Raw genomic sequence first — 24,152 nt, 5'->3', positions numbered from 1 at the left:
CTGTTTCTGTGGATGGGTAACCCACAGTGACTGATAGCTCTTTTTCCTCTTTGTTTTGTTCCTAGATAGGCTTTGCCACTTTTTCTTTTTCTTTTTTTTTTTTTTTTTAAGACCAAGTCTTGCTCTATCATCCAAGCTGGAGTGCAATGGTGTCATCTCTGCTCACTGCAACCTTTGCCTCCCAGATTCAAGTGATTCTCCTGCCTCACCCTCCTGAGTAGCTGGGATTATAGGCACGTGCTACCACACCTGGCTAATTTTTGTATTTTTAGTAGAGACAGGGTTTCACCATGTTGGTCAGGTTGATCTCGAACTTGTGACCTTGTGATCTGCTTGCCTCGGCTTCCCAAAGTTCTGAGATTACAGGCGTGAGCCACTGCATCTGGCCAGGCTTTTCCACTTTGAGAAGCCCCCAACCTTTTTTTTTGTTTGTTTTTTGTTTTTAAGACAGAGTCTTGCTCTGTCACCCAGGCTGGAGTGCAGTGGCATGATCTTGGCTCACTGCAACTTCCACCTCCCGGATTCAAGTGATTCTCCTGCCTCAGCTTCCCCAGTAGCTGGTACTACAGGTGTGCGCTAGCACACCCAGCTAATTTTTTTTGTTTGTGTGTGTGGTTTTTTTTTTTTTTTTTTTTTTGTATTTTTGGTAGAGACAGGGTTTTAGCCCATCGGCCAGGCTGGTCTTGAACTCCTGACCTCATGATCTGCCCGCCTCAGCTTCCCAAAGTGCTGGGATTACAGGCGTGAGCCACCACGTCCAGCCGAGAAGCCCCTTTTTATTTTACTTGAAATGTCCCAACTTTTCAGTGTCAAAAATGAGTTTAATTTCCACCAAGGAGTGGCAGCAGAAATGAGATTACCTATTTTAGTATATAAATGAAGTAATTATCCAGTTATAATGATTTTTTTTAAATTGCTGGGTTTGTTTTTTTAAATATTTTGTAGATTCTATATTTTAATGCAGACTTCTACATGGAGCTTTAAAATTATTTCATTAATGTCATGTAATAGAAATTGGTAATTCCCTTATTGATTATGGTTAAGTATTATCAGTATTTTAACTCAGCTACAATGTTGCACTGCCAGTTGGTTTATTAGTATTAGAATTAAGTTATCTTAGAGTTGGAGGGACATTAGAGTTCATTTAGTCTAAAATTCAACATGAAGCCTTACTATATTTCATCTTCTGCTTGAATACTTCCAGTTCGCCAGGGCTCATAATATATTTTTCTTAATTTTTTTATTTTTATATTTTTAAAGACAGAGCCTTGCTGTGTTACCCAGGCTGGAATGCAGTGGTGCGATCATAGCTTACTACAGTGTGCCTTGAACTCCTGCACTCGAGCCATCCTCTGCCTTAGCTTCTCAAGTAGCTGGGACAATATGTGCCTGCCACCACGTTCGGTTAATTAATTTATTTTTATTTTTATTTTTTTACTGGATGCATGGTCTCACTATGTTGCCTAAACTGGTTTTGAACTCCTGGCCTCAAGTGGTCCTTCTGCCTTGGTCTCCCAAAGTGCCGCAGTTACAGGTGTGAGCCGCCATGCCTGGTCCTCATTATATTTTAAAGGACCCCTTTCATTATTTCTAAATGCTAGAAAGTTCTTTATTACATTGAGCTACAGTTTGTTTTGTCTTAATGGTCACAAACTTAATCCTAATTAGATAAATACCTTTCCCCTAAGTTTTCTTTTCAGGCTACAGAATTATTGAGATTATTCTCAACCATTCCTCATGTTAGAAACTCTTTCTCAATTTATTTCCATTCTCTTTGTCCTTCTCTGAATAATTTCAGATTTGATACTGTGTTTTCTTAAATGTGGTAATCCCTGAACTCTAGATATGGTTCTTCCTATTTGGACTAATCAGTATATACATTGCAGTAGATCCATTTTGTCCTTTATCTAGATAAAGTATTTCTAGTAGCTTGAAACTCATTCGCCTTTTAAAAGTTGTTTTAGAATTAAAAATCACAAACCAAATATCCACTGTCCTCAAGAGAATCACCTGACACCCACAAGGATTCTTGCAGACTCACAGTAAAGGGGTGGAAAAATGTATACCATGCAAATAGAAACCAAAATCAAGCAGGAGTAGCTGTTCTTTTATATCAGATAAAACACATTAAAGCAACATGAATAGACTTTTGTTAAAAGAAGATATACAAATAGCCAACACATATAAAGAAATTCTCAACATCACTAATGATCAGGGAAATGCAAATTAAAACCACAATGACATACACCTTATCCCAGCTAGAATGGCCATTATGAAAAAGTAAAAACAAACAAAAAAAACATAGATTTTGGCATGAATATGGTGAAAAGGGAATGCTTATACACTGCTGGTGAGAGTGTAAATGAGTACAACCTGTGTGGAAAACAGTATGGAGAGTTCAAGTGGATCTACCATTTGATCTAGCGTTCTCACTACTGGCTGTCTATTCAAAGGAAAATAAGTCCCTATGTCAAAAAAGACATCTACATGTCTATGTTTATTACAGCACGATTCACAATTGCAAAGATACGGAACCAGCCTAAGTCCATATTAACTGATGAGTGGGTAAAGGAAATGTGGTGTGTATACACATGTGTATACATACACACACACCACATATATATACACACATATATACATACACACACATATATACATACACACACACACACCCACACACACACCCCATGGGAAACTACTCAGCCATAAAAAAGTAATGAAATGTCTTTTGTAGCAACATGGCTGGAACCGGAGGCCACTATTCTGAGTGAAGTAACTCAGAAATGGAAAACCAAATACCATATATTCTCATTTTTTATTTGTGTGTTGAAATCCAAACCATCAGAATATTCGAGACTAAGCTATGGGTATGTGAAGACATACAGAGTGATATGTCTGGATATTGGAGACTCAAAAGCAGGGAGGAGGGAGAGATTTTTAAAATGATATATTGGGTACAATGTACGCTACTTGGGCAACAGGTACACTAAAATCTTAGACTTTCCTTTTGTAGAATTCATCTGTGTAACCAAAAACCACTTGTACACAAACAGCTATTGAAATAAAAAAAAAAAAAAAAAAGAGGCAGCAATCACATTCTGCTCCCTGCCTTGAGCTATCTATTCATGCCTTGAAACTTCTTGTTATCGCCCAGGTAGTTAGTTAACCTAACAGTGTCACATAGGATACTATAACCCATACCCTATAGCTTAAAAATGTGTAGCCAATCACTAATCAATGTTATTTCTTTAAACCCGTGAGAATCCCTGACAGACTGTTTTCTGTCAACCCACTTCCTGTCCCTCTTTTTTGTCTTTAAAAACTTGGATGCAACAAAGTTTAAATGGAGGTCATATCCAAGGTTACTTGGGTGAGTCTTCTGAGCAGCTGTTGTCACTTTGGCTCACTTAAACTCTCTAAATTAAAAAAAAAAAAAAGTTGCGTTAGTAGTTGGATCAAATTTGAATTTGTAAGCAGTGAAACCCTTAGGCTTTTTCATAGGAAAACCTGGTAAGGTAGATTTTTCACTCAGCAGCCTTATGTCACGGTTCCAGGTTAAATTTTGTTTTGCTTATTTTTAGAGTCATCCTTATTCATTGTGGTTTTGGCTTATTACTTGCGTTTTTCAGTTGGTGAAAATTTATCGAGCTGTTTGCTAGGGTGTGTGCAGCTTTCTGATTTACTTCCATAATAGTTTACTTCTCTAAAAAATTGTTTAATTAGAGCGAAAGTTTACAAATAATTGAAACTGAAGTTTTATAAAATCTGCACCTATAGTTTTAAGAGGCAAATGTTCTTTATTTGACAAAGGATTATCAGATTATATTAATTTAATATGGATATTTAAAATTCTTAGAGAAAATTATATCTATTCCCTTAATTTACTAATTTTTCAATATCTATAGCGTTTCTTCTCTTTAAGTTGCATTTCTGTAAGGAGGATTGAGAGATGGGGATGGTAGAGGTTATAGGGCAGGGAGATATTAAATACTTTGTAGTCATTATTATTCTGAAGATTGAAAACACATAGTAATTTTATACTGTAATTTTTGACTTCTGTGAAGTTATGAAAAAAAATTTTGATTTGTATATTGAAATCTAAACCATCAGATTATTTGAGACTGACTTCCCAGTTGATTCCATTTATAATAACTCATTTTATTTGGACCAGTTCACCTTTTCTCAGGAAATGAGGAGATTAAATGAAAATAATTTCCCATAAAAGTAACTAATAACTCTAATATATAATGTTTAAATCTGGCTTTCTTTTTGTACAATAGTTATTTTATTTTTGCATTTCCCTGATAACTTGGGGGGGAATACAGGTTTTGCAATCATCAAATTTTATGTTTTTGAAATTTTATTGAAAATAAATTATACTCTGTAGATAAAATAGTCATTAAAATTAGATGGTGCGTTGAGTAAGTGCTGACAAGGATTTGGAGCAACTGGCACGTTCAGATCTTGCTGATAGCAATGCAAAATGGTACAACTCTTCTGAGAGTTTTGTAGATTTTTAGAAAGTTAAATGTGTTTACCATATGACTCAGTAGTCCCACTGTTAGGTATTTGTACTACAGAGATGAAGCTTATATTCACACAAAAACCTGTACACAAGTGTTCATAACAGTTTTATTTCATACTTTCAAAGCGGAAAATAACCTAAATGCTCTTCAGCTGGTCAATGGATAACAAACTGCTACAGTCTCTACAATATAATACCACTCAATGGCAAAAGGATCAAATTATTAATATATGTAACAACTTGGATGAATTTCAAAAACCTAGTGACACAAGCCAGTCTCAAAATGTAGCATTCTATGTGATTCCATTTATTTGACACAAAGGATAGCATAAGGGACTTTTTGGGGATGACAGAACTGTTCTGTATCCTGATTTTGGTAGTTAACTGAATCTGTACATACGTTGAATTTTATGCAACTGTAGACCCCCAAAAGTTTTTTTTTTTTGTATGATAATTAAAAAAAAAACAGGCATACCTCCTTTTATTGTGCTTTGCTCTATTATGCCTCGCAGATACTATTTTTTCACAAATTGAAGGTTTGTGATAACCTTGCATCAAGAAAGTTTATCAGTGCTGTTTTTCCAACAACACGTGCTCATTTCATGTCCCTATGTCACATTTTTGTAATTCTTGCAATATTTCAAACTTTTTCATTATTATATCTGTTAAGGTAATCTGTGATCAGAGATCTTTGATATTACAATTGTAATTGTTTTGGGGATGCCACAGATGGCATCCATATCAGATGGCAAACTTAAATGATAAACCTTGTGTGTGTTCTGACTACTCTGGGGACCAGCTGTTCCCTGTCTCTGTCCCCCTCCTCGGCCCTCCCTATTTGCTGAGACATACAATATTGAAATTAGATCAATTAATAACCCTACAATGGCCTCTGAGCATGCAAGTGAAAGGAAGAGTCTCATATCTCTCACCTTGAACCAAAAGCTATAGAAATGGTTAAGCTTAGGGAGGAAGGCCAAAAGCTAGGCCTCTTGGCCTCAGTTAGGTAAGTTGTGACTGCAAAGGAAAAGTTGTTAAAGGAAATGAAAAGTACTGCTCCAATGAATACACAAATGATAAGCAAATGGAACAGCCTTATTGCTGATGTGGAGAAGGTTTTAGAGATCTGGATAGAAGATCAAACCAGCCACACCATCCCTTAAGGCCAAGCCTAATCCAGAGCAAGGCCCTAACTCTCTTCAGTTCTGTGAATGCTGAGAGGTGAGGAAGCTGCAGAAGAACATTTTGAAGCTAGGAGAGGCTGGTTCATGAGGTTTAAGAAAAGAAACTTTGTCCATAACATGAAAGTGCAAAGTGAAGCAACAAGTGCTGATATAGAAGCTGCAGCAAGTTATCCAGAAGATTTAGCTAAGGTTTTTGATGAAGGTTACTACACTAAGCAACAGATTTTCAATGTAGGTGAAACAACCTTCTACTAGAAGAAGATGCTATCTAGAACTTTCCCAGCTAAAAAGAAGTCAGTGCCTGGCTTCAAAGGACAGGCTGACTCTTTTATTAGGGGCTAATGCAGCTGGGGACTTTAAGTTAAAGCTAATGCTCATTTACCATTCCAAAAAATCCTGCAGCCCTTAACAATTATGCTAAATCTATTCTGCCTGTTCTCTGTAAATGAAGCAACAAAGACTGGATGACAGCAGGTGTTCACAGTATGGCTTACTGAATTGAATATTTTAAGCCCACTGTTGAGATTTCTGGTCAGAACAAGAGTCCTTTTAATATGGTACTGCTTACTGACAAGACACCTGGTTACCCAAGAGCTCTGATGGAGATGTACTAGGAGATTAATACTGGTTTTATGTGTGCTAACGTAACATCTATTCTGCAGCCTGTAGATTAAGGAGTAATTTCTACTTTCAAGTCTTATTATTTAAGAAATGCATTTCATAAGGCTATAGCTGCCACAGATGTGATTCCTCTGAGGGATCTGGACAAAGTCAGTTGAAACCCTGAAAAGGATTCACCATTCTGGATGCCATTAAGGACATTGATGATTTAGGGAGGAGATCAAAACATCAACATGAACAAGAGTTTGGAAGAAGTTGATTCCAAACCTCATGGATGGCTTTGGGGGATTTAGAGAAGGAAGTAACTGCAGTTGTGGTAGAAATAGCAATGAAACTATAATTAGAAGTGGGGCCTAAAGGGAAGACTGAATTGCTGCAATCTTATGATACAACTTTAATGGATGAAGGGGTTGCTGCTTATGGATGAGCCAAGAAAGTGGTTTCTTGAGATGGGATCTACTGGTGAAGATGCTCTGAACATTTTTAGAATGTCAGTGTTCGTTGTCAACAATGTTTGCTTAACAGAAATAAATTATTAAAATATATTGACAAGTCTTTTCACTTTCAGAACTCGATGCTTTGTAGTTGTTACCTTGAATAGTTGTTAAAGCCATAGTTATATCCTTTGTAATTGGTAGAGAGATGGATGAAGATGGAGAAGGAATGACCTCTGTCAAGTTAACAATCTATGGCCTTAGTGTTTCTTTAATGGTTTTTCCCATTTAATTTTCCTTTAATTATTCCGTAGAGTATTTGGAACTCGTCTTTTTATTTTTATTTTTTAATTTTTTGAGACAGAGTTTCACTCTGTTGCCCAGGTTGGAGTGGAGTGGTGCAGTCTCAGCTCACTGCAACCTCCGCCTCCTGGGCTCCAGCGAGTCTCGTGCCTCAGCCTCCTGAGTAGCTGGGATTACAGGCCTACAACACTATGCCTGGCTAATTTTTGTATTTTTAGTAGAGACAGGGTTTTGTCATATTGGCCAGGCTGGACTCGAACTCCTGGCCTCAGGTGACCCACCACCTCGGCCTCCCAAAGTGCTGGGATTACAGGCATGAGCCACGTTGCCCAGCTCAAATTTGTCTTTTTACTAGATAAAAAAATTATTAAGCTATGGGAATGTCACTAATTTCACCTTGTGGCTACACCTAATGGCAGGGTGGCAGACATAAAGGTGTACAACGAGGATGTGGCTCATGGTGTTTGTGTATTTCATCTTGTATTCTTGTCCTTCCCATTCCATATCTTTTTTCTGTCTTTCATTTCTTTTGTATTTTTTTAAACTAATTTCAGTGAGGAAATGTAATATGTGTATATATACACATATAAGTTGCTTTTATGGGGTACAGTTTAAAAACCAGTTGAGAACAACATTTTCACGTTTCTGTAAGACTTCATTGTATTGTTTTCATCAAATGGGAAATAAGGTCAGATAACTATGGAACAAATATTTATGTAGTAGTCTCTCCTGACGTAGTGAATATAACAGTGAGTCTGCTGAAAATTCTCTGCTTCATTAAGCTTACATTGTGATGCACTAATGGGTGGAGGTAGGTGCTATTATTACATTGTGAGGAATTGAGTCCCATCCTGATTTGTTTTTGACATCTTAATTTTTGTCAAATTATAAAGCTTGTTGAATCCATTCAATTTTTTGCCAGATTGATAGGGAATAATTATTCAATTCTTCACGTATTCTTTACATTTATATCAAAATAGCGTAGTGGCTTTAGCATTCCAAAATTACCAAAGAATGTGATAGTCATAATAATAGTCATGTAACTTGGTGAGTAGAATATATATTCTGTTGTATTCATAGTTTAATAGTTTTTAACATTGTGAGTAGAACAAACCATTACTTGGCTAAAGAGTGTTTTTAGGAATTATATAGGAAGATAAAATGCTTACAATACCAAATGATATTTAAGAAAATGCTCAGAGGGTGGGTGTGGTGGCTCATGCCTGTAATCAGAGGCACTTTGGGAGGCCAAGTTGAATGGATCACTAGAGGTTAGGAATTCGAGACCAGCCTGACCAACATGGTGAAACACCATCTCTACTAAAAATACGAAAATTAGCCGGTTGTGGTGATAGGTGCCTGTAATCTCAGCTACTCAGGAAGCTGAGGGACAAGAAGGCTTGAACCTGGGAGGTGGAGGTTGCAGTGAGTTGAGATGGTGCCACTGAACTCTGGCCTGGGTAACAGAGTGAGACTTCATCTCAAAAAAAAAAAAAAAAAAGGAAAAAAAATACTTGATAAGATATATGGCTTATTATCTTATTATTAAAAGTTGGCTCTTTTTTTTCCCCAGGAGAAACCTCAATTATTTTTCCAATGCTTATGCAGCTGCAGTTAGTGCGGTGGACCCTGATGCAGGAAATGGAGAACTTTGCATTAAGGTTCCATCAGAGCTGTGGAAACACGTTGATGGTAAAGCACCAAGAATATATTGACTGTATACTAAACTCATGTTAGATTCAGAGACTAGAGAATTTTACATGAAGACTAATGATGCTGGCCAGGCACGGTGCCTCATACCCATAATCCCAGCACTTTGGGAGGCCAAGGCGGGCGGATCACCTAAGATTGGGAGTTCAAGACCAGCCTGGCCAACATGGCAAAACCCCATCTCTACTAAAAGTACAAAAATTAGCCAGGCGTGGTGGTGGGCGCCTGTAATCCCAGCTACTCAGGAGGCTGAGGCAGGAGAATTGCTTGAACCCAGGAGGTGGAGGTTGCAGTGAGCTGAGATTGCATCCCTGCACTCCAGCCTGTGCAACAGAGTGAGACTCCGTCTAATAAAAAAAACAAAAAACAAAAAAAACACCAATGATGTCAACATTGTAATTAACCAGTTGAAATATACAGAATGGGTTGGAAGCTCTTTTTCTTTTTAAGGATCACTGGCTAACAGGATAATATCAGTTCAGGACTGTGAAAAAAGCAATTTATTTCACCGTTTTTTAAAGCAAAAAAAAAATTTTTTTTTTTTTTTTTTTTTTTTTTTTGAGACGGAGTTTTGCTCTCCTCGCCCAGGGTAGAGTGCAATGGTGCAATCTTGGCTCACTGCAACCTCCGCCTCCCAAGTTCAAGCGATTCTCCTGCCACAGCCACCGAGTAACTGGGATTACAAGCTCCCGCCACCACGCCTGGCTAATTTTTGTATTTTTAGAGGAGATGGGATTTTACCATGTTGGCCAGACTGGTCTCGAACTCCTCAGGACCTCAGGTGATCCGCCCGCCTTGGCCTCCCAAAGTGCTGGGATTACAGGGGTGAGCCACTGCACCTGGTGGTGAAAAATATTTTTAAAAAATCATGTAGATAGAACCATTTGTCAAGATTTGAGAACCTGCACAATATCAAATTAGTTTAGAATTATAGCATTTTGTAGAAGGAAAGATCCTGAAAAATTTGGTTCAATTCCTTCTTTTTACAGAAGAGTAATCTGAAGTCTAATGAGAGTAAGTAACCTGCTGAACTTCACTTAGCAAATTATTGGTGGAGTTAAAACTAAAACACAGGGTTCCTGATACTCAGTCTGCAGACTTTTTAAACTTTCTTTGTGTCTTGTATAAAGTTTTAGCCACTGTAATATTGTACATTAGCTTCTGCCTTGCTTATTTAGCCTTATAAAAATCAAGATAAGGAAGTAAAGACTTCTTGTTTTGTTTATTGCTTTCTGTTGTGGGTGCTGGGAGCGGGGTAGGGTTTGTGGAGGAACTTACCCTAATTTAGGGGACAGACGTGGAAGTCGTCATTGCCTTTTTAGTGTTTGGAGATAGTGCATATGATTGTAATGCTTGGAGGGAAATTAGAATCTTACGAAAGCAATGCAGTTTACAGTGAAGAAATCAAGCGTAACAAAATACATAATAATTATGCAAATTCTCGAGTAGTGTTCCGTACTCTACCTCTCGTCCTTGTACTCCCCAAAGTCACCTAGGGTTAATTTTGCAGGAGAATGTGATAGGAGAAAGAACTTGAAAAGTAAGTGTGTTAGTCAGTCCATTTTCATGCTGCTGATAAAAGACATATCTCAGACTAGGAAGAAAAAGAGGTTTAATGAACTTACAGTTCCACGTGGCTGGGGAGACCTCACAATCTTGGCAGAAGGCAAGTAGGAGCAAGTCATGTCTTCTGCAGATGGTGACCAGCAAAAAGAGAGAGAGAGAGCTTGTGCAGGGAAACTCCCATTTTAAAACCATCAGATCTTTTGACACTTATTCACTATCATGAGAACAGCATGGGAAAGACTTGCCCCTGTGATTCAGTTACCTCCTACCGGGTCCCTCCCATACCATGTGGAGGTTATGGGAGCTACAAGATGAGATTTGGGTGGGAACACAGAGCCAAACTCTATCAGTAAGTTTGGGATTGGATTTGGAAGACATAAGTGTGCAGTGTGGGAGTTTTGGACTTTTTAGGCATTGTACATTGTCAGAAATGTTGAGAGAAGGATATGGCATAACCAAAGGTGTATTTTGGGAAAATAATACAAGCAATAGTTATAATTGATTGGAGGTAGAAATACCAATAGTAGCAGCCTGTTGCGTTAATATAGGCAGACATATGGTAAAAGTCTAAACTAGTGTAAGTAGTGTGGTTTTTCATATAAATCTCAGTCCTCAATTCCATTTCATGTTCAGCATTAAATCTTTGTCTTTATTGTATAGACCACTGTACTTACTTATTTATGTATCAATGTGTGTGTATGTTTATTTGTTGCAGAGTTAAAGGTCCTGAAGATACACATCAATTTTTCTCTGGATCAGCCCAAAGGAGGTCTTCATTTTGTGGTACCCAGTGTAGAGGGAAGTATGGCAGAGAGAGGTGCTCATGTTTTCTCTTGTGGGTATCAAAATTCTACAAGGTAGATTATAGATTCTTAAATATTTCAATTAATTTTTAAATTGTGCTTTTATGTATAAACAAGACGTACATTTAGTGTAAAACAAGAAATACTAGTTTTATTCCCTCCCAAATTCATAGTTCTTTCAAATTACTTTGTTAGTCATTCCTCCTAAAAAAAAGTTTTTTTTTTTGAGACAGTCTTGCTCTGTCACCCTTGTTGGGGTGCGCTGGGGTGCTATCTCTGCTCACTGCAACCTCTGCCTCCTAGGTTCAAGTGATTCTCATGCCTCAGCCTCCCAAGTATCTGGTATTACAGGTATTCACCATGACACCTGCCTAATTTTTTATACTTTTAGTAGAGATGGGATTTCACCATGTTGGCTGGGCTGGCCTTTAACTCCTGACCTCAAGTGATCCGCCCACCTTGGCATCCCAAAGTGCTGGGATTACAGGCATGAGCCACGGCGCCCGGCCCGCCTTAATCTTACATCTCCCTTATTCTCTCTCATTTTCATGTTTACTGTTCTAAAATAATCATCTCACTTGATTCCTTCTTTTTTAAAAACTTTATTTTGAATTAAAACATACATAGAGAAAATTGCACAGAATGTAAACTTCGATGAATTTTCACAAGTGAACGTGCCCACATAATTTACACTTAGACATAATGTTACAAGCATTACAGAGACCTCCTCTCACCTGCTTTCATTCTCTACTTCCCCACTCCACATTCTACTTCTCAACTCTGCTTATTTATTTATTTATTTATTTATTTTTTTTTTTGAAACAGAGTCTCATTCTGTTGGCCAGGCTGGAGTGCAGTGGCATAATCTTGGCTCACTGCAACCCCCACTTCCTGGATTGCAGTGATTCTCCTGCCTAGCTTCCCAAGTAGCTGGGACTACAGGCATGTGTCACCACACCTGGCTAATTATTGTATTTTTAGTAGAGACGGGGTTTCCTCATGTCTTTAGTAGAGACAGCCTGTCACACAGGCTGGAGTGCAGTGGCGCAATCTCGGCTCATACAGCCTCCACCTTCCAGGTTCAAGTGATCCTCCTGCTTCAGCCTCTGGAGTAGCTGGGATTACAAGCAGATGTATCATTCCTGGCTGATTTTTGCATTTTTAGTAGAGACAGGTTTCACCATGTTGGCCAGGCTGGTTTCAAACTCCTGACCTCAGGTAATCCACCTGCCTCAGCCTCCTATAGTGCTGGGATTACACACGTCAGCCACTGCGCCCAGCCTCTCCTCAGATTATTATGATAACTACTCTAAACCAGGGATAATGTCTTACACACTTTTATGCCTCAATACTAAGTACCTACCCTGTCACATAACACCTTACCTGAATTGATGAAAACTGACTATAAATTTTATATCTGGCTTTACCAGCACTCAGTTTGAATTTATACAATGCGTTACATACTTCAAAAAAGCAGTTTTATAATTTAATCAAATAAATTCTGAATATTCGTTATACTTTATAAAACTTTTTACTGTAAGCCTTGTTTAGTTTCTAGAAATGAATGCTGCATAAAAACTGATTAATGTGCATATACAAGTTAAAATTATTTTTTAAAACATTGGAAACTAAGAATTGCTTAACTCTTTTTAGGGTTTGAACTGATGGTAACACATAATATTTTTTTTTTTGAGACGGAGTCTCGCTCTGTCGCCCGGCCTGGAGTGCAGTGGCCGGATCTCAGCTCACTGCAAGCTCCGCCTCCCGGGTTTACGCCATTCTCCTGCCTCAGCCTCCGGAGTAGCTGGGACTACAGGCGCCCGCCACCTCGCCCGGCTAGTTTTTTGTATTTTTTAGTAGAGATGGGGTTTCACCGTGTTAGCCAGGATGGTCTCGAACTCCTGACCTCGTGATCCGCCCATCTCGGCCTCCCAAAGTGCTGGGATTACAGGCTTGAGCCACCGCGCCCGGCCAATATTTTTTTTTAATGTTGCCAAATAGTATTTGGAAACAGATTTTATCAGATTTTTTTCAGGTTGTACAGTATAAAGCTTCAGTAGCCAAATAGCTAAAGGTTTTGTTTGTTCATTTTCTAGAAATGCTAAAATAACTTTGTTGGGAAAGCAATGTAGAGGACACTTTGAATACATTTTCTATACTGTCAATCTTTTTTCTAGATTTTGGTTTCCTTGTGTTGATTCATACTCTGAATTGTGTACATGGAAATTAGAATTTACAGTAGATGCTGCAATGGTTGCTGTTTCTAATGGCGATTTGGTGGAGACAGTGTATACCCATGATATGAGGAAGAAAACTTTCCATTATATGCTTACCATTCCTACAGCAGCGTCAAATATCTCCTTGGCCATTGGACCATTTGAAATACTTGTAGATCCATACATGCATGAGGTAAGTCAGAGCTCTCCCCTCTTACTCTCCTCTTGGCCTTTTACTGCTTTTAAAACGATGGATATTGACTGGGTGCAGTGGCTCACGCCTGTAATCCCAGCACTTTGGGAGGCCAAGGCATGTGGATCACGAGGTCAGGAAATCGATCCTGGCCAACACAGCAAAACCCAGTCATTACTAAAAATACAAAAACTTAGCCAGGCGTGGTGGTGGGCACCTGTAGTCCTAGCTACTTGGGAGGCTGAGGCAGGAGAATGGCTTGAACCTGGGAGGCAGAGCTTGCATTGAGCTAAGATTGTGCCACTGCACTCCAGCCTGGGCAACAGCCTGAGACTCTGTCTCAAAATAAATAAATAAATAAATAAGTTTCCCTATCTGATATATATAATGATGTGAATTCTTGGATGAATTTCTTTTAAAATGTTGTATTTAAATCTCAGATTATTTTCCAACAGAGTCTTAGCATTTCAAAATAGCTTCAGTTATTTAGAGTATAGGTTGATTTCTGTAACTAATTCTGTTCATTGCTAATGTCATCTTTTTGTTTATCATGTTTTTGAATGTTGTGGTCCCATCTCTGGAATGTACAATATTGTAAATTCAAAATTAAAGAGCAAGATTTATTCTCTCTTCAACCTATACAGAGGAAAATAGACAGTTAGAAACCCGGTTAGCATACTCAGGAAGACTTCTAGTTTCTTCCCAGCACATATCTTATCATAATTCATTTATCAATTGACAGGCCAAATAGCAGTTTTAGGCCTCCCCAAGCATGAGACTTCTGCTGATTAGAAAATGATTTATTAGTTGTTACCTCTCTCCTTTAGTCTTCAACCTAGGTTTTTTTTTTTTTAAAAGAAATGTATAAACGTGTAATTTGACTATGTATATCTCAACAGCATTTCTTTTAGTCATGTGAGTAAAAATTGAGGGCAGCAGGCTTTCGGTGAGCTCCTCAGTTTGCCTTTTGTATTTTCTTTGCTGAAATTCACAGGATTTGTAAAATCAGTCATGGAAAAGATTCAGGATATTTTGTGTTGATTTTGCTTATGTTGTCTTAAAAATGACTCTTTTGAAAGGTTTATCCACTGATAAGATTGGCAGTGAACTTTATCGTCTTTCGTAAATGATCAACTTTAAAATCAGTGTTTGATTAGTACCTATTTTGTATTTCAGAATAATTTTTTTCTACTCTGAGTTATTGAATAGGAACAAGGCATATGATAGTCAAGAATTGTTTTTCCTGACTTAGTCTTTCTCTGTGTCAAATACATGCGTTGTGACCTGCATTATCAGTAAATTTGCTGTCTTGTAGGTTTGTCTAAAAATGAGTCCTTTTTCTGATGAATAGTATTTTTTATTTGCATACACAAATAAAATTATGATTAAATATCATGATTAATACAAAGGGAGTGTTAATCATGATACTGTTTTGGGCCCTGATCATTAATAATACATAGATACTTTTCTCCACTGTTATGGTAGCCTCTAATCTGTTCTTTTAAATGTTATTAGAAGAATAATTTTTATGATAAATTAAAAACTTCCCTTGCCTTTATAATTCTGCAGTAATTAGAACTCTTTAGCATGGCTTTCAAGATCTTCTATAATTTGACCCTAGTAGATGTTATATTCAAAATAGTTTACTTAGACTTCTCTGATCATACCTTTTTTCTTCCCATCTTTGACTCTGGGATGTTCTCTTTTCCTATACCAAAAGTTCCCTATCAAACTTCTGTTGAACTCAAAAAGATTACAACAGCTTCACACTCCTGTGTGAAACCTTACATGGTTGTTCTAGTCAGTGATCTGTGTCATTGTTGATGGCACTCATTTGGCACAGTATTGGGGGAACTAGCCCCCAATATTTCAATGTAGATTCTTTTCTATTTTCCCTAAGTGTCAGCTGGTCTGAGAAATAGAAAGAGTACAAAAGAGACAAATTTTACAGCTGGGCCTCCGGGGGTGACATCATCTATTGGTAGGTTCCATGATGCCCCTTGAGCCGCAAAACCAGAAAGTTTTTATTAGGAATTTCAAAAGGGGAAGGGGTTACAAACAGGGAGTAAGTCACAAAGATGACATGCTTCAAAGGGCAATAAAAGATCACAAGGGTAGAAGAACAGAGCAAGATCACAAGGCTAGGGTGAAATTAGAATTACTGACGAGGTTCCATGTCCTGTTGGGCATGCATTGGCATTGATAAACATCTTAACAGGAAACAGGGTTCACGAGCAGACAACTAGTCTGACTAGAATTTGCCAGGCTGGAATTTCCTAATCCTAGCAAGCCTGAGAGTACTGCAGGAGACTAAGGCATATTTCACCCCTTATTGTCAACCGCATAAGACAGACACTCCCAGAGTGGCCATTTAGAGGCCTCCCCCTGGGAATGCATTCCTTTCCCAGGGTTATTCCTTACTAGGGAAAGAATTCAGCGTTATTTCTCTTATTTGCTTTCTGCAAGAAGAGAAATATGACTTTGTTCTGCCCAGCTCCGCAGGCAGTCAGACCTTATGGTTATCTCCCTTGTTCCCTGGAAATCGCTGTTACCCTGTTCCTTTTTAGGATGCCAAGATTTCATATTGTTCAAACACACATGTCTTACAAACAATTTGTGCAGATAATGCAATCGTCACAGGGTCCTGAGGCGACATACATCCTCAGCTTACGAAGATGACGGGATTAAGAGATTAAAGACAGGCATAGGAAATTTAAGAGTATTGATTGAGGAAGTGATAAATGTCCATGAAATCTTCACAGTTTATGTTCAGAGATTGCAGTAAAGACAGGCATAAGAAATTATAAAAGTATTAATTTGGGGAACTAATAAATGTCCATGAAATCTTCACAATTTATGTTCTTCTGCCGTGGCTTCAGCCAGTCCGTCCATTCAGGGTCCCTGACTTCCCGCAACAGTACACATCACAGTAAGAAATAGCATATAATATTTGTGTGACCAAAGTGAGATGTAACCTAATGAAAAAAACCAGAGTTACTATTTCTGTTGCAGGCATTTTTTAATCTCCTAACTACCATTAAGTTTTTCTGCAGTTTTTGGTATGTAATTGAAATATTAGAGGGGGACTACAGTAATTATTTTTTATATGCAGATAATATGATTAACATTAACAGTTGATAAGATAGTACTATAACATGCATTATTCACTAGATTAGATATTTATGAATAAGAAGTATGTTTATAATACGCCTTTGAAATTTAAGTCTTTCTTGTTATGTGTACATATGAGAAAAAATTTTAATTGAATTTGGAACCAGAGTTATATTTTAGTTGATCTAAGCATTCCACACACTTATAATACACCATGAATTTAATTTTGAAGTACAATTAATATTTTATAAATGTGATCAGTAAAAGTAATCACTATTTTCACATTTTCTTTCAGCATCTTGAAATTATTAAATAATAGATTTATGAGAACATTTATTTATAATTGAGATATTTAGGAAATTTACAATATTAAAAGTAACTGTTTCATTTAGATGATCTTCCTTGCTTCTTCTTTTCAGGTTACTCATTTTTGTTTGCCCCAGCTTCTTCCATTGCTGAAACATACCACATCATACCTTCATGAAGTCTTTGAATTTTATGAAGAAATTCTCACGTGTCGATACCCATACTCCTGTTTTAAGACTGTCTTCATTGATGAGGCTTATGTTGAAGTGGCTGCTTATGCTTCCATGAGCATTTTTAGGTTGGTATCTCTTCAGATTTGAAATGCCTAAATTAAGGTAATGATATGAAGAAAAGTTACTGATTTTGTGGTCAAATTTTTTTTTTTTTTGAGGCGGAGTCTCGCTCTGTCGCCCGGACTGGAGTGCAGTGGCCGGATCTCAGCTCACTGCAAGCTCCGCCTCCCGGGTTTACGCCATTCTCCTGCCTCAGCCTCCGGAGTAGCTGGGACTACAGGCGCCCGCCATCTCACCTGGCTAGTTTTTTGTATTTTTTAGTAGAGACGGGGTTTCACCGTGTTAGCCAGGATGGTCTCGCTCTCCTGACCTGGTGATCAGCCCGTCTCGGCCTCCCAAAGTGCTGGGATTACAGGCTTGAGCCACCGCGCCCAGCCTGTGGTCAATTTTAAGATGAGCTTTGAACTTTTTTCTCCAATTTAAATGTGATTGGCTTTGTAGAAAATTTGGTTTTTCAAATTTTTAAATGTAGAAAAACATGAAGATAAGAATTTTGAGATAACTCAAAAGGCTCATCTTCATCCAGAATTAACTAATATTAATATTTTCCCCATTTTAGTCTTGTTTTCATAAATTCTTTAAAAATTGTACAAATTATTGTATGACTAGTATGAATTTTTTTCTAGCACTATTTAGAAATGTACTGATATTGTCTGAAATTTACTGATATCATCAGTGGAAAATGTTATGTCCTTTGTTTTGAGCAAAAGTTACTAAGATGATGAATTTTAACTCAATTTTGAAAAGATTAGAAAGCTGGGATAATTTTTTTTTCTATTTTATATCTAACTTCTATTGTTTTAAAAGTGGAATTATTTTACTTTCACTGAATTAATATTTATTTCTTGGTTATAATGAGCTTCCTTCTCTTTTAAATTCCAGCACGAATCTTTTACACAGTGCCATGATTATAGATGAGACACCTTTGACTAGAAGGTGTTTAGCCCAGTCCTTGGCCCAGCAGTTTTTTGGATGTTTCATATCTAGAATGTCTTGGTGAGTAACCTGAAAGTTCATACTACTGAGAAAAGAATCAAGTTTATTTTTCTTTGTTTTCCTGCATTTAAACTGACCTTTGCCCTAATTGCAGATAGCTAGTTTAAGAGACACTGTTCTAGATGTATTTAAAGAAAAATGATTATAAGCGTCATCCTAACTTTTTGGACATGAAATCAGTATAATCCCTTCTACGGTTTATAAGCTAAGATTTTGTTAAGACGGTGTCTTAAAGAACCGAATGAATTCTGTAAATAAAAGAACATAAATGTACAGAAAACTGTTGTTAGAATTTTGATGTCAGTGTTCAAAGCAATTGGAAATAACTTAATATTTAATGTAAAATAGTGCTCCTCTGCAGTGTTAATAATTATTTAGGGATTTGCCTACTAGTGCTCAGCTTTGTACCAGTTTGTTGAAAGAAATGAAAGGTATAAATGCTCTTTCTTTTCTTTTTTATTAACTTGAGGATGATTTAGAAGATAACAGAAAAATTAAGATTATAATTGTGAACATTCTATACTATAGAGAGTATATAAATCTTGGTTTTCTTTTTTCGCTTGCTGGAGTGGAGAGGGCAGAGGCTAAAGATAGATCTCTTGATTTGTAATTTTCCTAAAACCACATGTAGAAGTTTCATTAAAGAATAGTGCTTGGAACGTAGTAGGCAAAATATGGGTGGCTGGCTGGATGTATGGATGGATGGGGTGAGTGGATGGATAGATGGATGAGTATACAAATGACTAAATGAGTGAATGATGTTAATTGCCATTTTTCTAGAGAAAGCAACAAAAAATGAATGAAGCAATTAAACTTTAGGTTTTAGAATGTCATTGTTAATGGCATAATGCATGGGATTGGCAATAATAGCATGTGGACTTTTAGAATTCAACAGTGTAGTCCTGACTATGAGCAAGTATTTCCTTAGAGGCAGAGACAGTAAGAACAGAGTTGGGCAAGAGGGAAGCAGCACTGTCAGAGTAGATCATATACTCTAGTAATTTATACCTGAAGCAAGACTGTAAAGCAGTCTAATAATTAATGGTAAAGGCAGGTGTGGATAAGGTATAATGAATGGGCAAGCAGAACTCAGCCAGAGGAAGTTGGAAAACCTAATGATTTGTTAATAATTTTCATTTTCTTTATGAAGGCAGGGAAATACACACTACACTTATTCCATTATCCTCTTCGACATTTTCTGAGGAGTTTTTATGATTAAAAGTAATTTATACTTTGACTTTTTGCTTAGGTCTGATGAATGGGTGCTGAAGGGAATTTCAGGCTATATCTATGGACTTTGGATGAAAAAAACTTTTGGTGTTAATGAATACCGCCATTGGATTAAAGAGGTAATGACAGCTAGATCCCTTATCCACTTACAAGTCAGTAAGACTGTTAATATTCTCCTGATTTCCAGGTCTCATGTCCTCCATTTTTAATGACTGTAAAATACTTCAAAATACTACTTGAAAATCCCTAATTTTTCCCAGCAAAATGGGAATCGATTTACTGAGAAAGACTAATGGTCTATTTTATCTAATCTCCATTGTCAACGTTGGCCCCTAAAAACGTTTTTTCCTCTATGGAAGAGAATCTTTAAGTTTCTTAAACATCAGATTGGTAGTTAGGTATGTCCCAGCTCCTTATAGTAGTCATTTGTAATTGTGCTTCCTAAATTTGTTTAGCTTTGTGACCTTAATCTTTCCAAGTCTCATCTGTTTAAGCAGGGCAGTCGTAGTGTCTGCCCATGGGCAGAGATTATTAGACATTATATATGTAATGTGCATGATGCTTTGCACATATTAACTGCTTCTTATATTCTGGCTAGGCCTTGAATGCATTTATGTTGTCATTTCATGTCTTTTTTTTTTTTTAACGATTTAAAGATTTGGCCAAAAATAAAACATCAATTGTATTTTACTTAGCACATCCTGGTCATATACATAAACATTTTAATTATATCATGCTTAGTGTCTTCCTTCTCAGATGGAAAAATTGCAGCCTTTAATATCTTTATTAAACAAACCTTCTCATCTTCCCCTTATTCTCATTTTATATATTATTATCATCCAAGAGTAAACTCAAGCCAAAAAGTTAATTTTCGAATACTTTAAACATCTAGAGCTATTAAGGTATTTGTACATCTATGACTAAAGGAGTCTCTATTTCAGAAATTATTAAGGAAGAAGAACAGAATAACACAACACTTAAAATGTTTCAGGCACTGTTACAAACATTTTATAAATATTAAGGAACCTAATTCTCCTAACTACCTTGCTATCATTCCCATTTTATAGATGAAGAAACTGAGGCACAGAAAGAAAGGTTAAATTATTTGGTCAAAGTATACAGCTAGTAAGTAGTAGGCCCAGGATTCCAGCTTGGCTTTTAGTTTCTTCACTATGCTGTTTGCCACTTTTCTATACTACATCTATATTATTTAAAACAGTTATGAGTTTCCAATGTTGCAGGAAGTCAGAGACCCCGAACGGAGGGACCGACTGGAGCTGCAGCAGAGGAACATATTGTGAAGATTTCATTTTAATATGGACATTTATCAGTTCCCAAATAATACTTTTATAATTTCTTATGCCTGTCTTTAATCTCTTAATCCTGTTATCTTCATAAGCTGAGGATGTACGTCACCTCAGGACCACTGTAATAATTGTGTTGACTGTACAATTTGATTGTGAAACCCGTGTTTGAACAAAATGAAATCAGCACACCTTGAAAAAGAACAGAATAACAGCGATTTTTTAGGAAACAAGGGAAGACAACCATGAGGTCTGACTGCCTGTGGGGTCAGGCAAAAAGAGCCATATTTTTCTTCTTGCAGAGGGCCTATAAACAGACATGCAAGTAGGGAAGATATTGCCAAATTCTTTTCGTAGCAAGGAATATTAATATTAATACCCTGGGAAAGGAATGCATTCCTGGGGGGAGGTCTATAAACAGCCACTCTGGGAATGTCTGTCTTATGTGGTTGAGATAAGGACTGGGATATGCCCTGGTCTCCTGCAGGACCCCCAGGCTTACTAGGGTGGGGAAAAATTCTGCCCTGGTTTAATTTGTGGTCAGACTGGTTCTCTGCTCTTGGACCCTGTTTTCTCTTATTTAAGATGTTTATCAAGACAATACATGCACTGCTGAGCATAGACCCTTATCAGTAGTTCTGCTTTTGCCCTTTGCCTTGTGATCTTTGTTGGACCCTTATCAGTAGTTCTGCTTTTGCCTTTTGTGCTATTCCCTCAGAAGCATATGATCTTTGTTAGACCCTTATTAGCCTTTTGCCCTTTGACGCATGTGATCTTTGTACCTACTCCCTGTTCTTACACTCCCTCCCCTTTTAAAATCCTTAATAATAACTCGCTGGTCTGAGACTCAGGTAGGCATCATGGTCCTACTGATATGTGATGTCACCCTCGGCGGCCCAGCTGTAAAATTCCTCTCTTTATACTGTCTCTCTTTATTTCTCAGCCAGCTGACGTTTACAGAAAATAGAACCTATGTTGAAATATTGGGGGCGGGTTCCCCCAATATTCCAGCACAGTTGTGGTAGTGTCTTTTTTTCACTTATGCTTTTCTTTTTTTTTTGAGACAGAGTCTCACTCTGTTGCCCAGGCTGTAGTGCAGTGGCACAGTCTTGGCTCATTGCAACCTCTGCCTCCAGATTTAAGTGATTCTTCCACCTTAGCCTCCTGAGAGCTGGGATTATAGGCACCTGCCATCACACCTGGCTAATTATTTGTGTTTTTAGTAGAGACGTGGTTTTACCATGTTGGCCAGGATGGTCTCGAACTCCTGACCTCATGATCCACTTGCCTCAGCCTCCCGAAGTGCTGGGATGGATTACAGGTATGAGCCACTGTGCCCACCTTCACTTATGTTTTTTTAAATTTTAATTAACCAGGCATGGTGGCATGTGCCTGTGGTTCCAGCTTCTTGGAAGGCTGAGGTGGGAGGATCACCTAAGCCAAGGTGGTCAAGGCTGCAGTAAGCCATAATCAGCTACTGATCTCCAGCCTGGGTGACAGAGTAAAACCCTGTCTCAAAACAAGACAAAACAACCCCCTGCACCCCGCTTTTTTTTTTTCTGTCTTAAAAAAAATCACTTTTTAAAAAAGTTCTATTTATGTCATGTTAGAGAAGACTGGAGAAGTTTTAAAATGATGGATTCCTGACATAATTTATTCCCATTCCTTTTTACTCACCTGAATTCCTTGAAGCAAAATACAGAGAAGGAAAAAATAAACTTGGAGATAGCTCAGAGAGATTTCTCCTGAGAACAGCCATAAGAAAAAGTTGCCAGGCTGCTGTCCAGCCCTGAAGTCACAAAGTAGGGAAGTCTTTGGCTTTTGTCATTCTGCCAGCTACATGGGCTGCTTTATTTATAAGAACATAAACTACTCTTTAAATACATTTCACTTATTTTAAGAAATTTACATTCTGATTTTAGGAAATGAGAATTCAGTTTAATTCTAAAATTTGGTATGTAAAAAAATGTTACCTTACAAATTTTACTGACTCCTATTTTTACATATTTTTTAGGAGCTAGACAGAATTGTGGCATATGAACTGAAAACTGGTGGAGTTTTACTACATCCCATATTTGGTGGAGGAAAAGAGAAGGATAAGTATGTTTATTGTTCAGAGGTGATATTATAAATCTTGACTATATATAAAAATTATTCCATTTAAGAACTAAATGGTATTTCATTGTACCTCAGAATTTAACCTTTTTCTTATTGCTGTCCTTTGCGAAAGCTTACAGACTCATAAAGCTCTTAAGGTTGGAAGTAATAAGTAAAATATAAAAATAATTTTTAAAATATCAAATTGATTAAAGTATTTTAAGTTTTAATATGCCACATTAAAAAAAAGTTTTTTATTTTTTTTTTAAGTGAGGTCTCACATTGTTACACAGGCTGATCTCAAACTCTTGGGCTCAAGGAATCCTCCTGCCTTAACCAATATGCTACATTTTGAAGGAGATGTGTGATACCACTTGCCATAGTTTGTTTATGCTACTATAACAAAGTACCACAGACTGGGTAATAATATAAACAATAGAAATTTACTTCTTGTTCTGAAGGCTGGGAAGTTCCAGATTGAGGCACTGGGAGGATTGGTGTCTGGTGAGGGCTGCTCTCTGCACCTAGTTGGCACCTAGTTGCTGCATCCTCCAGTGGGGAAGAATGTTGTGTCCTCACAAGGTGGAAGGGATGGTAGGGCAAGACAACACTCCCTTCAGCCTGGAGCCTTTTTATGAGGGCGCTAATCCCATTCATGAGGGTAGATCCCTGATGACTTAATCACCTCCCAAAGGCCACCCCTCTTAAAACTGTTGCATTGGGGTTTAAGTTTCAATATGAATTTTGGAGGGGACACCATCATTCAAACAAACCATAGCACCACTCATACACTGTGAGAGTATAGTTCAATACAGTGTTTCTGACGGGGAATTTAGTGTGGTACTAATCAGAATTGTACAATGGGTAATTTTTAGATCCAGCAATTCTTCTAGGTATGTGATCATGTAGAAATTCTTCTGGCCCAGCGCGGGGGCTTATGCCTGTAACCCCAGCACTCTGGGAGGCTGGGCAGGTGGACCACCAGAGTTCAGGAGTTTGACACCAGCCTGGCCAACATGGCAAAACCCCATCTCTACCAAAAAATACAAAAATTAGCCAGGCATGGTGGCGGGTGCCTGGTCCCAACTACTCGGGAGGCTGAGGCAAGAGAATCATTTGAATCCAGGAGGCAGAGGTTGCAGTGAGCCTAGATTGTGCCACTGCACTTTGACCTGGGGACAAGAGTGAGACTCTTATCTGCTCCCCCCAAAAAAAGAAATTCTTCTTCTAGGCATTTATCATACAGAAATATTTGCACAT

At 37.7% G+C, this 24,152-nt stretch overlaps 1 protein-coding gene across 4 annotated transcripts in view; it reads left to right on the top strand.

The window, feature by feature from the left end:
* Positions 1-24,152, top strand: part of TAF2 (TATA-box binding protein associated factor 2) — a 109,715-nt gene that overhangs the window by 17,325 nt on the left and 68,238 nt on the right. For all 4 annotated transcript variants that reach the window (XM_033203714.1, XM_033203718.1, XM_033203717.1 and 1 more), the window contains 7 exons: positions 8,641-8,759; positions 11,059-11,200; positions 13,324-13,555; positions 17,086-17,270; positions 18,148-18,261; positions 19,511-19,610; positions 22,810-22,895. In XM_033203714.1, the coding sequence (XP_033059605.1) occupies positions 8,641-8,759; positions 11,059-11,200; positions 13,324-13,555; positions 17,086-17,270; positions 18,148-18,261; positions 19,511-19,610; positions 22,810-22,895 (978 nt within the window). The remainder of the gene's footprint in view (positions 1-8,640; positions 8,760-11,058; positions 11,201-13,323; positions 13,556-17,085; positions 17,271-18,147; positions 18,262-19,510; positions 19,611-22,809; positions 22,896-24,152) is intronic.

Source organism: Trachypithecus francoisi, unplaced genomic scaffold (genome assembly GCF_009764315.1).
Source record: "Trachypithecus francoisi isolate TF-2019V2 unplaced genomic scaffold, Tfra_2.0 Lachesis_group7, whole genome shotgun sequence".
Lineage (NCBI taxonomy): Eukaryota > Metazoa > Chordata > Mammalia > Primates > Cercopithecidae > Trachypithecus > Trachypithecus francoisi.
This window is presented reverse-complemented; position numbering and strand designations above follow the sequence as displayed.